The sequence below is a fragment of the Olea europaea genome, chromosome 15 (assembly GCF_002742605.1).
Source record: "Olea europaea var. sylvestris chromosome 15, O_europaea_v1, whole genome shotgun sequence".
In the NCBI taxonomy this organism is placed as follows: domain Eukaryota; kingdom Viridiplantae; phylum Streptophyta; class Magnoliopsida; order Lamiales; family Oleaceae; genus Olea; species Olea europaea.
The window spans coordinates 29,884,723-29,897,341 of NC_036251.1; the positions used below are offsets into that span (position 1 = coordinate 29,884,723).

General features: G+C 35.4%; 1 protein-coding gene across 6 annotated transcripts in view; it reads left to right on the top strand.

Moving 5' to 3' along the window:
* Positions 1 to 12,619, top strand: part of LOC111410835 (F-box protein At4g00755-like) — a 55,009-nt gene that overhangs the window by 24,404 nt on the left and 17,986 nt on the right. For 2 of the 6 annotated variants that reach the window (XM_023041404.1, XM_023041400.1), the window contains exons 3-5: positions 10,901 to 11,323; positions 11,443 to 11,615; positions 11,933 to 12,051. In XM_023041404.1, the coding sequence (XP_022897172.1) occupies positions 10,901 to 11,323; positions 11,443 to 11,615; positions 11,933 to 12,051 (715 nt within the window). Of the gene's footprint in view, positions 1 to 2,148; positions 2,454 to 4,077; positions 4,153 to 4,661; positions 4,857 to 10,900; positions 11,324 to 11,442; positions 11,616 to 11,932; positions 12,052 to 12,619 lie in introns of those variants that run through there. The other 4 variants (XM_023041401.1, XM_023041402.1, XM_023041405.1 and 1 more) reach the window with 4 other exon arrangements.

Here is a 12,619-nt window from a genome sequence, read left to right on the forward strand (position 1 = left end):
CACACTAGCAAATATGTCACCAAATATAATTTATATCTGTACCTCAAAGGATGGAGAAAGATTTATTTTAATGAGCATCTTAAGAAGCTTAATGGCATTCTTGTTCTTTTTATCTCTGGTAGTGCTGGAAGTTACAAACTGGCAAGTCCCCTCTTATTTATCTTTTGCTGTCGGGCATATTCTAAGATGATTTCTTAGGATCAATAGTAAACTAAAGTTGGTCTTAAGCTTGATCATGGCTCACTAAAAGAAACTAGGCAAATAGCCATCCAAAAGTTGTCTACTTCTATTCTTATCTTTGTATCTCTTGTGAGGATGGATGTTAAAATTACATTACTATTTGTATTTATTGGTGAGTACGATGAGCTTTTGTTAAGAAAATCTTTTTCTAAATAGGTAGAGCGAACAATTTACTCAATGCATGGTGGTTTTGTATTACTAAAACATTCTTATATGATGATGCAATGCCATATAGGTTCTAAATTTCTATATGATTCTTAGGTTATATGATAATGGTGAAAGCAAATGCTCTGTTTGTAAATTGATTAAGAATGCTTAAAGTTTAGATTGATATTTGCTAATTGGGTATCTATTGTTTTTCTGCTTTTCCCTCATTGATTGATATTTGCTAATGGGGTATCTATTTTTCTGCTTTTCCCTCATTGATTAGGTGACATCCTTGGCTGCAGAATCTGATAGAGGTTACCAAATAGGCATATTGTTATGAAGCTTACTACGGTCATTTCGATTGCCTACAATTAATCCTTTCTGCTGCTCATTGTACCCTGGTTGCATAATCTTGTTAACTATTTCTTACCTATGTTACCTTACACTCATATACACCAATGTTTGTCTATTCAAAACAATGAGCTAATTATTGTGCTCAAATAGGAGGTCAAAGGATTTTTGAGATTTGTTAATATAAGAGATGGAAGTGGTGCAACTCCGTTGAATTCGGCAGTTTGTCAAGGATGACGAATTTGTGTTCATATTCTATTGAGCAGTTGGGCTTTTGTATGTGTCTATGGTGGATATATGTACTTTTATCCAGTTCTTTAGCATTTTCCTTGTCTATATCAGTTATAATGACAACAATAGTTGCAGCAACCCAGGGAACACACCTCTTCATTTTGGCTGCATGGGATGGTTCTTTGGACTATCTGAGAATTGCTTGCTTGAGGTGCTGAAGTTGTTTTGGATGTGAAATTAACAGGAACAAACTTAACAAACTACTTTTGATCTGTAAGACATAGAATTCTGTTTAACATGATCCTCTTTCCATCATGATGAATAATTTCCCTGACCTCCTTTATTCAGCCGTGTCTGCACACCAGGCTTCCACCTTAATTTTATTGAAAATCTCACAGTAAAGGCAAAGTTCTTATTGTTATTGTGTTTTAATGATCAACGAGACGTGAGTTATTGCGTTTATGATGCATTGTTTAAAGTTTATATAAGATGTAGATGCAATTAAATTCATTAAGGTTTTTCTTTATTTCCAAGTCCAGTAATATTTGTTTGTTTTCTTATTTCCAAGTCATTGTATGGTATGAAAAAAAATGCCTGTTTTACCTCAATATAATATTTGAAGAACTTTCGCCCCTTTTGCTCTGTCAAATAAATTTTTAATATCAGTTCATGAACATGCGAAATATCCTGTTTACTCGCATATAAAAATTCTAGATAGTCCCACAATTCTTTTACGGTATCACAATGATTAATGACATTTTTAACTGTCGGGTCAAGTGTATTTTGAATCTGATTGAAGAGTTTATCATTCTCCATTAGAAATTTTTTTCGGATCCCAGAATTAGTATTAGATTGTGGAGGTGGGTCATTAGTTAAGTGATTGTCGAAATCCACACTTGACACGTACCTGCGGACAATTCTCTTCCATTGAGCATAATTCTTACTGTCCGTTAACTTTCAATCTGTGATTTTTGAGGACGGAGTTACTGTAATTTCATTTACCACTTTCTTATCACTTTCTACCATGATTAACTGAAGACCAAAAAAAGGACCACAAAAGAGAGCCGCCCAAATAAAATAAGTCAATCCAAAATTTAAAATAAAACTGACCCACTGGAAAGCCCAAGCTAACTGACCCAAATGAATGAAAGCCCAAACTGTTCCAAACTGATGAAATATCAAATCGTCCAAAGCCAATATCATTCGAGTGCTCGAATCGAATCAGCCACCGGAGAAGAGAACCGATCGACGAAGCAAAAGAACCTCCAAATCAGAAACACACAAGAGCGAATCCAAAGCAGAAACAGCCAAAGAACTGATCGACGAAGCCAAAGAACCTCCACAATCACACCGAAGCTTCCCACGAACTGCTTGAACCAGTGGGAATCCAAATCGGAAACACAGAACGGCTCTGGATGCTCGTTGCAGAGTAGCCTCCACAATACCGAAGCCTATTCTGATCTTCAGCCGCCGATAAGTGACCAGTAAGTGTCGTTTTTTATTTATTTTTATTTTTTGCTTTTAACCAATAGTACCGCCCAAACCTTTGCACCACCACCGACAATCCCTCAGATTTTCAGAAACTCTCAAACCCTAATTTAGAGAATTAGGCTCTGATACCATGCTAATTGATTTGGAAAAATCTCACCTTCAAGTTTATTCACCAACCGGTAACACACACACACACACACACATGAGAAGGATATTTCTCAAAAGGAAATAATCCTACCTAGTAAGAAAATAATTCTAGATTTATATTCCTACCATCTACATCACGTTTACACCTAAACTAATGCACACGGTTCATAATAGTCATTTTAAAATCTAATCGACTTTTTTTTCATTAGCCCATCAGCCATCACAGTGCAAAATCAATACAGTAAAAATTAGAGTGTAATTGGACAAAACATTGACAAGATTACGTGAAAAAGAAGACATTGAATAAGAATAAAACATCTCGTCTCGAAATTCTCTCGTGTCAATCCTTCACAACTCGAAACATTAACTTCACCTTAAAAGAAACTCACTCCGTGCTTCGCACGGGCACAACACTAGTACTGGAAGAAATTTTTAATTGAACAAAGATCTTACAACAACCTCTATTGTGCTCTAACTTGGCGATGATTTATGAAAGCTTTCCTTTTGTTTTAACTGATCAAATAATTTAACAGATCGCTCATGGTGTTCGAACTAATGGCATTAAAGTTATTACTTAGGAAAAACACTTTCTTCCTTCTGTCTTCCCGGTACACATTTGTATAAATCTTTGTCAAAAGAAGTGGATAGAAGATCTCATTACCTTAAAAAAAAAAAAAAAAGGGATGCATGCTCATGAAAGAGAAAGAATGATTAAGTAGAAAAGAATTTACTCGATAATAGAATTATGGAAATGCTTCCTTCTTTCATATTTTTGAGAAATGGGAAGATGACTGTCGGACGGACAAGAGATGTTATCCATGGAAGCGACGACGGGGTTAATAGTGTCTCCAAGGCAACCATTTGTGTTTTTCTTAGATAGGTGGAGTTTGTTTATAGATGATATGAAATGAAATTCAAAAAATGCCATATGTGTTTAATTCCCTCTTTATTAGAGTGTTCGACGCTCTTGTTCATTCAAATTCAAAGAAATTATTACAGATGAAAATATGCAGGAAAATCTGTAATTGTGATTCTGATCGATTTTCCTTGAGCAATCAGAATTGACGTAAATTAATGAACTCTCCAACATCGATATAGAATGGAAACAATATTGATCAATCGTCTTTCCAACAACGACATGGAAAACTAAAAGTTGGGGTTCAAAAATAAGGAAATTAAAGGGTTTTCTCTAATTTTAATTCTGCCCCTTGGTAGAAGCATCAATCAGAACGATTTACAACTTTTGGGTTCAGAGAAAATTATAACTATCCTGACCCTCACGCCATGTGAGCCACGTTGTTCAGATCCTTTACCCACTTCCTGATTCCTGTAATTAATCCAAGAAAATCTGTTTGGGACGTGGATAATATTGAACTAAAAGGCAAGAAAACATTTATTAACCTAAATAACTTCTGTTGGTTTTACCCAATACTGTATTAATATCTTGTACTTCCATTTTCCCTGGACCAGAACACTCCAGACCCATCTCCAGGATCATTCACCCCTTTCCTCTCCTTACACACGAAGTGGTTTCCTGCTGGGAAAGTATAAATTCTTGCCCCTTCTTCCTTTTTAATGTTTTTACATGAATGATTGTGTCATTTGCGTTGGACTGTTATTTTTATTGTTGAATTTTGGAACTATTCTTGTTTTCTTGCTCTCTCTTGAATGATTTTGTGCAAAGGATGGAAACTTTAAGAGGGGAAAATTTGAAACTTCAGACTTCAGTAATCGAAAGGTTTCTTTTCACACCTTTTAATAAATTTTGTAAAATGTCGATCCTTCTCATACAAAAACATTTGGATAACAATTTACCTTTTCTAGATCAGGGGTTTCTGTTTTCCTTTTATTTTCCCTGGTATAATATATATTTACTCATGTTAATAATCTCTTTGGTTGTATGTACAATAGCCAGTCGATAAGTAGCATTATAAGGATGCATGAGACTAAAACCTATTATATTGGGCGATAGATTTTTTTTATTTTTTTGGGATTGTTTCTGTTTTTTCTGTCAGTAATATTAGATTTATACTTTTTTCCATTCACTTGTCAAGGGGGGTTTTGATGTTTGAATGATTACCAGACTTCGAGTTCTCAGTCTGACAGAATGGATCATCTGAAAATAGAGTCTTGCATTGATTTCTTGCAATGCCTCACGGCAGATGTGTCCTTGAATATCTTGATTTATTTGGATGATCCAACGGATCTGGTCCGTGCAGGTGCTGTTTCACGCTTATGGCGTCGGTTTGGTGAGTTGTTCATATTCAATTTTAAAATTACGTGACCATGGTTGGTCTACTGCTAGTGTATATTTAATTTTGAAATCTACTAATTGTTATTTATGTTGCATTACTGAATTCGTGGATAATTCATTATTTACTGGCTCAAGCGATCTTTGTTTGGTGCCATTCTTATGAACTGCAGGTAGTTGAAGATGTGTACATGGAGTATTTTCGCGAGAGAGAGAGAGAGAGATGTAAGGGCATAGTATAGAGGATTCCTCATTGCTATACACTATTATCAAGGTTCCACATCAAGTTTTTCTTAACTTTTTGCTTCAATCATGGATTAGTTTATGGGACATATTTAAGATGGTTCTTGGACATGAGGATGCTAGGGGTGATAATTATTAGATCAACTATGCCTTAAAGGACAAAATCTTCACAATACAAAAGTAACAGAAATGAGGATGCTAGGGTGATATTGGTCATGCTAGAATGGATAAGATAAGATCCATTCTAACAAATGAGAATATTTGCCAACATGTATAGAGGTGGCACTGGTTGAGAATAATTCAATGGATGAATTAATTGGGCGGTTGGGAAATGCTAAAGGGCTTCCTAGTTTTAAGAGTGATGACATTTTAGTAAAAGGACGGGTAGATGAAAGTTAACATGGCGAATCTGGTTGTTAAAGAATTTTAGTTGCCTTGGACATTACATTATATTTATCAATCAACCATATGGATTGGTAAAAAGGAATCATGTGGACCATTAATTTATAGTAGATAATGCTGTCTGTTGCTTGTATGTTGTAAATGTCTAGTGCACATCCAGAGACACAAAACTAATCACTTGTTCTCCATGCGAATAGTAATACTTCTGTTATATCAATAGTGATAGCTTATTAGTTGCGCATAATTCACATTTCCTGTCGGTGCAATCTTTTTGGTTTCATGCTTTGTTGTGGTTTGTTAAGGAATGTAATATTACTTGATAGGTAGTAGTAGTACAGATGGTTCAAGTTTCTTAAACATTGCTATTGGAATGCCTAAAATGTCCCATTTTGAAAAATGTGGAAACAAATTGAAGGGAATTTTGAAATATGAAGTTTTCGATGAGCCTCGTTTTGAGTCAATTTTCTTATGAATTATTCAAAGTTATCTAGTTTTTATATGAACTTTCTTTAAACCAAGTTGAAATTGAATTATCTCAATGACGCTATCTTGCCACAAATTTTTGGATTAGTCTACACATACAGAGTCTTGCTACAGAATTTGTTACATAATGATGACGTGGCGATATTTTGATTTAAAATATCGTTCAAATAATAAAAAAAAGAACTTAACTTTGTCAGACAAATGACGCTACACATTTCCCCGCCACTTACCATTTGCAATTCATCTTCCCCCAAATTTTATACTTTCCCCCGAATCCTTCCCCGTCGTTGACAAATGGAATGATGGGGAAACCAGATCGACGACAACACTGACATGGATGCCGGAGATGACATGACGGTGAATACCGCGTTGTTGTTCCCATAATTTACGATGGACCCTAAACCCAGCTATAATGAAGATGAAGGCGAAATGGAAGCCGGCAACTCCAACGGCGGCCACTCCAACGATGACAATAGCACGAGTAACTGATTAAAGATGTTTGCAAATTTCTCAAAAGACAGCAGATCATGTTTTTCCCAAAAATTTCTTTGTTTGCATTTGTGAGCTGTTGCTATGAATTAGAGTCGCAAAGGGCTCAATAATTTTTCTATTTGCATCATTTTGAGGTGGTGTAATTATAATTCTCTTCTCATTGTATACTAACATATTAATGTTGAGTCTTTGAGGGAGCACAAATGTAGATGAATCTTGTGGCCTTTACTTGTACTGTGTATTAAAACATGGCGTTTTTTGCTATATTAATTGGGTTCATTTTTATTATATTAACTAATTTTGAGGTAGCACAATTTTCTTTGTTCAATGTTCTCCATTTAAAGACATTATAGTTTTCCAAAGAAACATTATAGTCATTACTTAGTAAGTAGCCAGCCAGTTTTTTCAAATTCATGGCAGTGAGAAAAATACATGAACTCGTGACAGTAGCTAGCTTTTCCAAATTCATTACTCATACAATATTCATTACTTAGTAAGTGATAAAACTTGCAAAGTTTAATCCACATATTAAGTAAACACCACCATCTAGACAATTTGATTACATCAACAATACACCGTCTACTTAACACCCTTTTTTTTTGCTTTCTCCTCGGAATCCAGATTTCGTTTCCCTTTACGAAGAGTTATGTTGAGAGAAATCTCCAATTGGTCATTTTCATCGGCTACATTAACGTATTTTTGGAACACACTTGATAGGTCCATAGTTGGATCATTCAACTTATATGATCCCGAAGAAGAGCCACTTGATTCACCTTCGTAATGCACTACCTCATCGTCATACGGTGAAACATCAGAGCACTTGAAATGCCTACAGTCACGAGTACAGCAATGGAACAGCCGTCCTTTGTTTTAACTATTTTTTTCCACCTCCATCCACTTCATAAACCCCTCGCCACGTTTCGGCATCTTTTCTTTCTCGAACATTCCGACGAATGACCTGGCTTTTTGCAGCTATGGCATATACATCTGTTCCTTCCTGCAATGGAGCAAACTCTAGCTCACAGTGCAATTCAAGAAGCTCAAAGTCAGAATTTGATCTCCATAAAATATTGTACAAGTGCAATTGAACACAAAAAGTCTTGACCATTCTCTGGAATATAACACAGTTGAACACTAATTATTTTCAATTCAACACGACATTATTTTCAATTGAACATTCTAAACATTTACATAGCTTCAATTGTAAATCATTGAGAAGATTTATGGTCATATTTCTTTAATCTAGACTGACGAGTATAGTAAACTAGTACTTCACTAGCAATTGAGTGAATTCGTAAATTCTATTTCAAATTTCTGTGAACTATAGATATTCATGCTCAATCATGTATATCAAGACTTATTACTTTACTTTACTTGTCATAATATTACTTATAGATTGTTGTTAACGTTACTCGCCGTTATTAAGCTTAATTGTTACTTTTAAAACTTGAGAATTTGTTTTGAGAGTCTTAGAACTCTTTCATGAATGCTAAATATACCAGTTTTCCTAGTCCCTTAGCTAAACAACTCTAGACACAATTTAAGCTCTCCAACAAAGAGTTTTGCATCCTATGATCAAAGCATTTCCAACTGAAATCATAAACTGGAAATTATACATACCGTACAATTGATTTAGAGAATATCAGACGCCAGCGGTTTGAAAAAGTTGAGGTCGTAGCACCAACGGTTAGTAGAGACGGCAGCCCCGACGGTTTAGAAACTTTCAGACGGCTACCTCGGCGGTTTGGAAATTTTCAGATTCAAAAGCTTGGAAATTTTCATATAATGAGAGAAACCTTTTCCCCGTCGATTTGAGAGCTTTTCATATAAATGTGACTTGTTGGGGATGAGTAGGTGGGTAATAAATGATGGGAGAGAAAAAGAAAGTGGGTTTGGTGAATAATAAATGTTGGGAGACAAACCAAGTGGTATGACTGTTTGACCCTTTTTTTTTTGAATTCAATATATCGCCAGGTGTCAATTCGGTACAAGAATCTGGCAAGAGTGATGTACATATAGAATTTTTCTTTTCTAGATATACATCGCCTAATGTACATAAAGGAAAAAGGAAAGGGTCATGTACATATAGAGTTTTCCTTTTTTTTTTGAATTCAATATATCGCCTGATGTACATAAAGTAAAAAGGAAAAAAATAGTGAAAACAAAGGACGGCTGTTCCATTGCTGTACTCGTGACTGTAGGCATTTCAAGTGCTCTGATGTTTCACCGTATGACGATGAGGTAGTGCATTACGAAGGTGAATCAAGTGGCTCTTCTTGGGATCATATAAGTTGAACGATCCAACTATGGACCTGTCAAGTGTGTTCCAAAAATACGTTAATGTAGCCGATGAAAATGACCAATTGGAGATTTCTCTCAACATAACTCTTCGTAAAGGGAAACGAGATCTGGATGCCGAGGAGAAAGCAAAAAAAAAAAAAAGGGTGTTAAGTAGACGGTGTATTGTTGATGTAATCAAATTGTCTAGATGGTGGTGGTTAATATGTGGATTAAACTTTGCAAGTTCTATCACTTACTAAGTAATGACTATTGTATGAGTAATGAATTTGGAAATGCTGGATACTGCCATGAATTCATGTATTTTTCTCACTGCCATAAATTTGGAAAAGCTGGCTACTGCCATGAGTTCATGTATTTTTCTCACTGCCATGAATTTGGAAAAGCTGGCTGGCTACTTACTAAGTAATGAATATAATGTTTCTGTAGAAAACTATAATGTCTTTAAATGGGGAACATTGAATAAAGAAAATTGTGCGACCTCAAAATTAGTTAATATAACAAAAAAGAACCCAATTAATATAGTAAAAAACGTCATGTTTTAATACACAGTATAAGTAAAAGCCACAAGATTCATCTACATTTGTGCTACCTCAAAGACTCAACATTAATATGTTGGTATACAATGAGAAGAGAATTATAATTACACAACCTCAAAATGATGCAAATAGAAAAATTAATGAGCCCTTTGCCACTCTAATTCATAGCAACAGCTAACAAATGCAAATAGGGGGGTTTTTGGGAAAAACATGATCTGCTGTCTTTTGAGAAATTTGCAAACAAGATCTTTAATCAGTTACCCGTGCTGTTGTCATCGTTGGAGTGGCCGCCGTTGGAGTTGTTGGCTTCCATTTCGTCTTCATCTTTATTATAGTTGGGTTTAGGGTCCACCGTAAATGATGGGAACAACGTGGTATTCGTCATCGTGTCATCTCCGGCGTCCATGTCAATGTTGTCGTCGATCTGGTTTCCCCATCGTTCCATTTGTTGGCGGCGGGGAAGAATTCGGGGGAAAGTATAAAATTTAGGGGAAGATGAATTGCAAATGGTAAGTGGTGGGGAAATGGGTAGGGTCATTTGTCTGACAAAGTTAAGCTTTTTTTATTTTTATTTTTTATTTGAGCGATATTTTGAATTCATTATGCAACAAATTCTGTAGCAAGACTCTGTACGTGTAGACTAATCCTTCAAAAAATGAATCCAAAATCTTCCCTAGAAATTTTTCGTTTTCATTTCATCCGAAACTATTAGCTGGAACATAGTTTTGATCGATCAAATTTCTTGCTGAAGGCCAGTTGTCTTGATATTTCATTTTGGACAATCTCCTAGATAATTTGAGGATGATGACGACCTAGAAGACAGTAATGATCAAAACTTATTAACGTGGAGCATAGGTCTGTTGCTTCAGCTAGTTTCTCGCTGGATTTGTTATTTCAACAATATCAGCATAATAGGGTAGATTAGGATTAGGTAAAAGTAGTTGAGAGAAACTATGTTGATTCTCATTGGATTTGTTATGTCAGCATTATCGACCAATAGGGTACATGTTGATTAGGTAAAAGTATTTTAGACATTGTTAGGTGCATACTTAAGAAGCTTTTATATTCGCTGACTATCTTGGAAATTTATTAATATTCATAAATTTTGATCTAGTCAAACATGTTTGATGTCAAGTGTGCTGGGAATTAAGGTGGTTGATGATGTAAAGCAAATCTTGCTAATTTAAGATGGTGGAACAGGCAGTTGTCAATTTCATCTTGGTTTATGCTGGTGCACTTTCTCACATTAATTTCAGGATCTTTCCAACAAAAAAAACTCGTTGACATTTTATACATGCATAATCTATTGTCAATTTAAATTTTGCATTTAAATTTTATTTTTTAATCATATTTAGTGCTTTCATAGTGTATAATGTATATAGGAGAGGTATGTTGCAGTATGAGATGTCCATTTGATCCTGCCAGTTCCGTGTTATTGATTTAGCTCCCAGTTATCAGCTACTTGTACTGTTTAGATTTGAAAGTCTTTTACATTCTATAGTGTGAAAGAGAGATGAATAAATAGAAGGAATCAAGGAAAGAAATACTATGCTTTGACTTACGATGACACTGATTTTTCTGACAGTGATTACGAATGGACTCGCTAAACAGGCGTGCTTGAAAATGTATCCTCTACTAGCTGATATTGTCAGTATTGTCAAAATGAATGATGCAACCACGAGATTGGCAGATTATGAATCTAACAATGCCATGGAATGGGAGATTCTCGGGAGGGATCATAAGGTTTATGCTTCTTTACTGCAGGCTCTTAAAAAGTCAAACCTTTCTCCCAAGGATTGCATAGAAGATGCAATCTGGGCTTCCAGCACTGATAATTATCCGGATGAAAGTGTAGTTAATACTCTGAATCCAAGGGACAGATTTATTAGGACAGCTTCATACTGGTCTAGTGAAGGTCAAAGTGATCCATACATACCTGAAACATTAATGTATAAACTGAGAGATGGTATTTGGCTTGTCACAGAGATTGATATACAACCCTTTGAAGGTAATTGTTGAGCTTAATTTTTTTGCTACTTATCCTTTCTTTGTTAATTACTTTGGCTTTATGTTTGAGCATATTTATGTGGTGCTTGTTACTAATAGAATAATATTTTGTTCCTTTAGCATTTTTCCAGCCGGGCAAACCCATATATTCAGCGAAATCTGTAAGATTTCGAATAAGTCATGCTAAATCCCCAAGGGAGATTGAAATGAACCTCAAACATTTGCCAGTGCAAAAGCCAGCTGATGACATGTTTGGATGGACATATACTTCGCCAGAATTTCCAATGACACAGGTTTTTGTTTGTACTTGGGTTTAATTTTAAACATCTGCTTTTGATTTTTGTTCTCCTCTTTCCGCTTCATGGTATCAGAGTTCAAATAGCATTTCTTTTCTGTATTTGGAAATGTTCAGTTTTTTTCTCACTTGATTGAGGGGAATGGGAGGGGATTTTTGTCACAATATTGCTTACTTAATTCGTCCTCCACCCCACAAGGTTTGTGTGTGTGTGTGTGGTGTGTTGTCAAGAGAGCCTCTATTCATCTTTAGATGGATCTAGAAGTAGTTCATCCTGGAAGGATCATGTTTGGATAATGTTTTCCTCTGACACAGGAAAATCGTTTGCAGCCATTCAAGTTACCAGAACCCATTCTTTGCATGGGTGGATATTTGCAGATTGAGTTGTTGGGTAGGGTTCAAAGACAAGAAATGGATGGATTGTTCTACATATGGTGTGTTCCCTTATACTTTCCCTTGTCCTGTATCCTGCGTTCTTTATCCTTATGCTTACCCTGTTATTATATTGGAATTAGAAACAGCAAAGAAGTTCAGTCAGTTGATTTGCACGGTTAATTGTATTTTAACTTGAATCCTGTCTTTATCTTCAAACTCCACGGAGATTGTGGAATAAGAAAGTGGTATTAAATATGATTTGGATTTTATTGGAAATCAAAATTGATGCATTTAGTTGGCTGACTGTGACATTTTTGTGTTAAATTAAAAGCTACTGAAACTATTTTTTCTTTTGTTCAGTCAAAAATTCATTGCATGTTCACAACTACCATCCATTTATTAATCCCACATTTTGGGTACCCAATACCATTCCTCCTAAAATATTACTAATAATTTTAACCGAATACTCACCTTGCATAAGCGAATTGGCAAGTAAAACTTCCTATCCCTAGAACACCCAAGCACACAAATTTATAGTGGTTCACTCTACGTCAACTTGCCCCTTGCAGATTTTTCACTATAACAAACAAGTAGATTGCATAGTTCTATCCTGCCAACCCGTGCCTT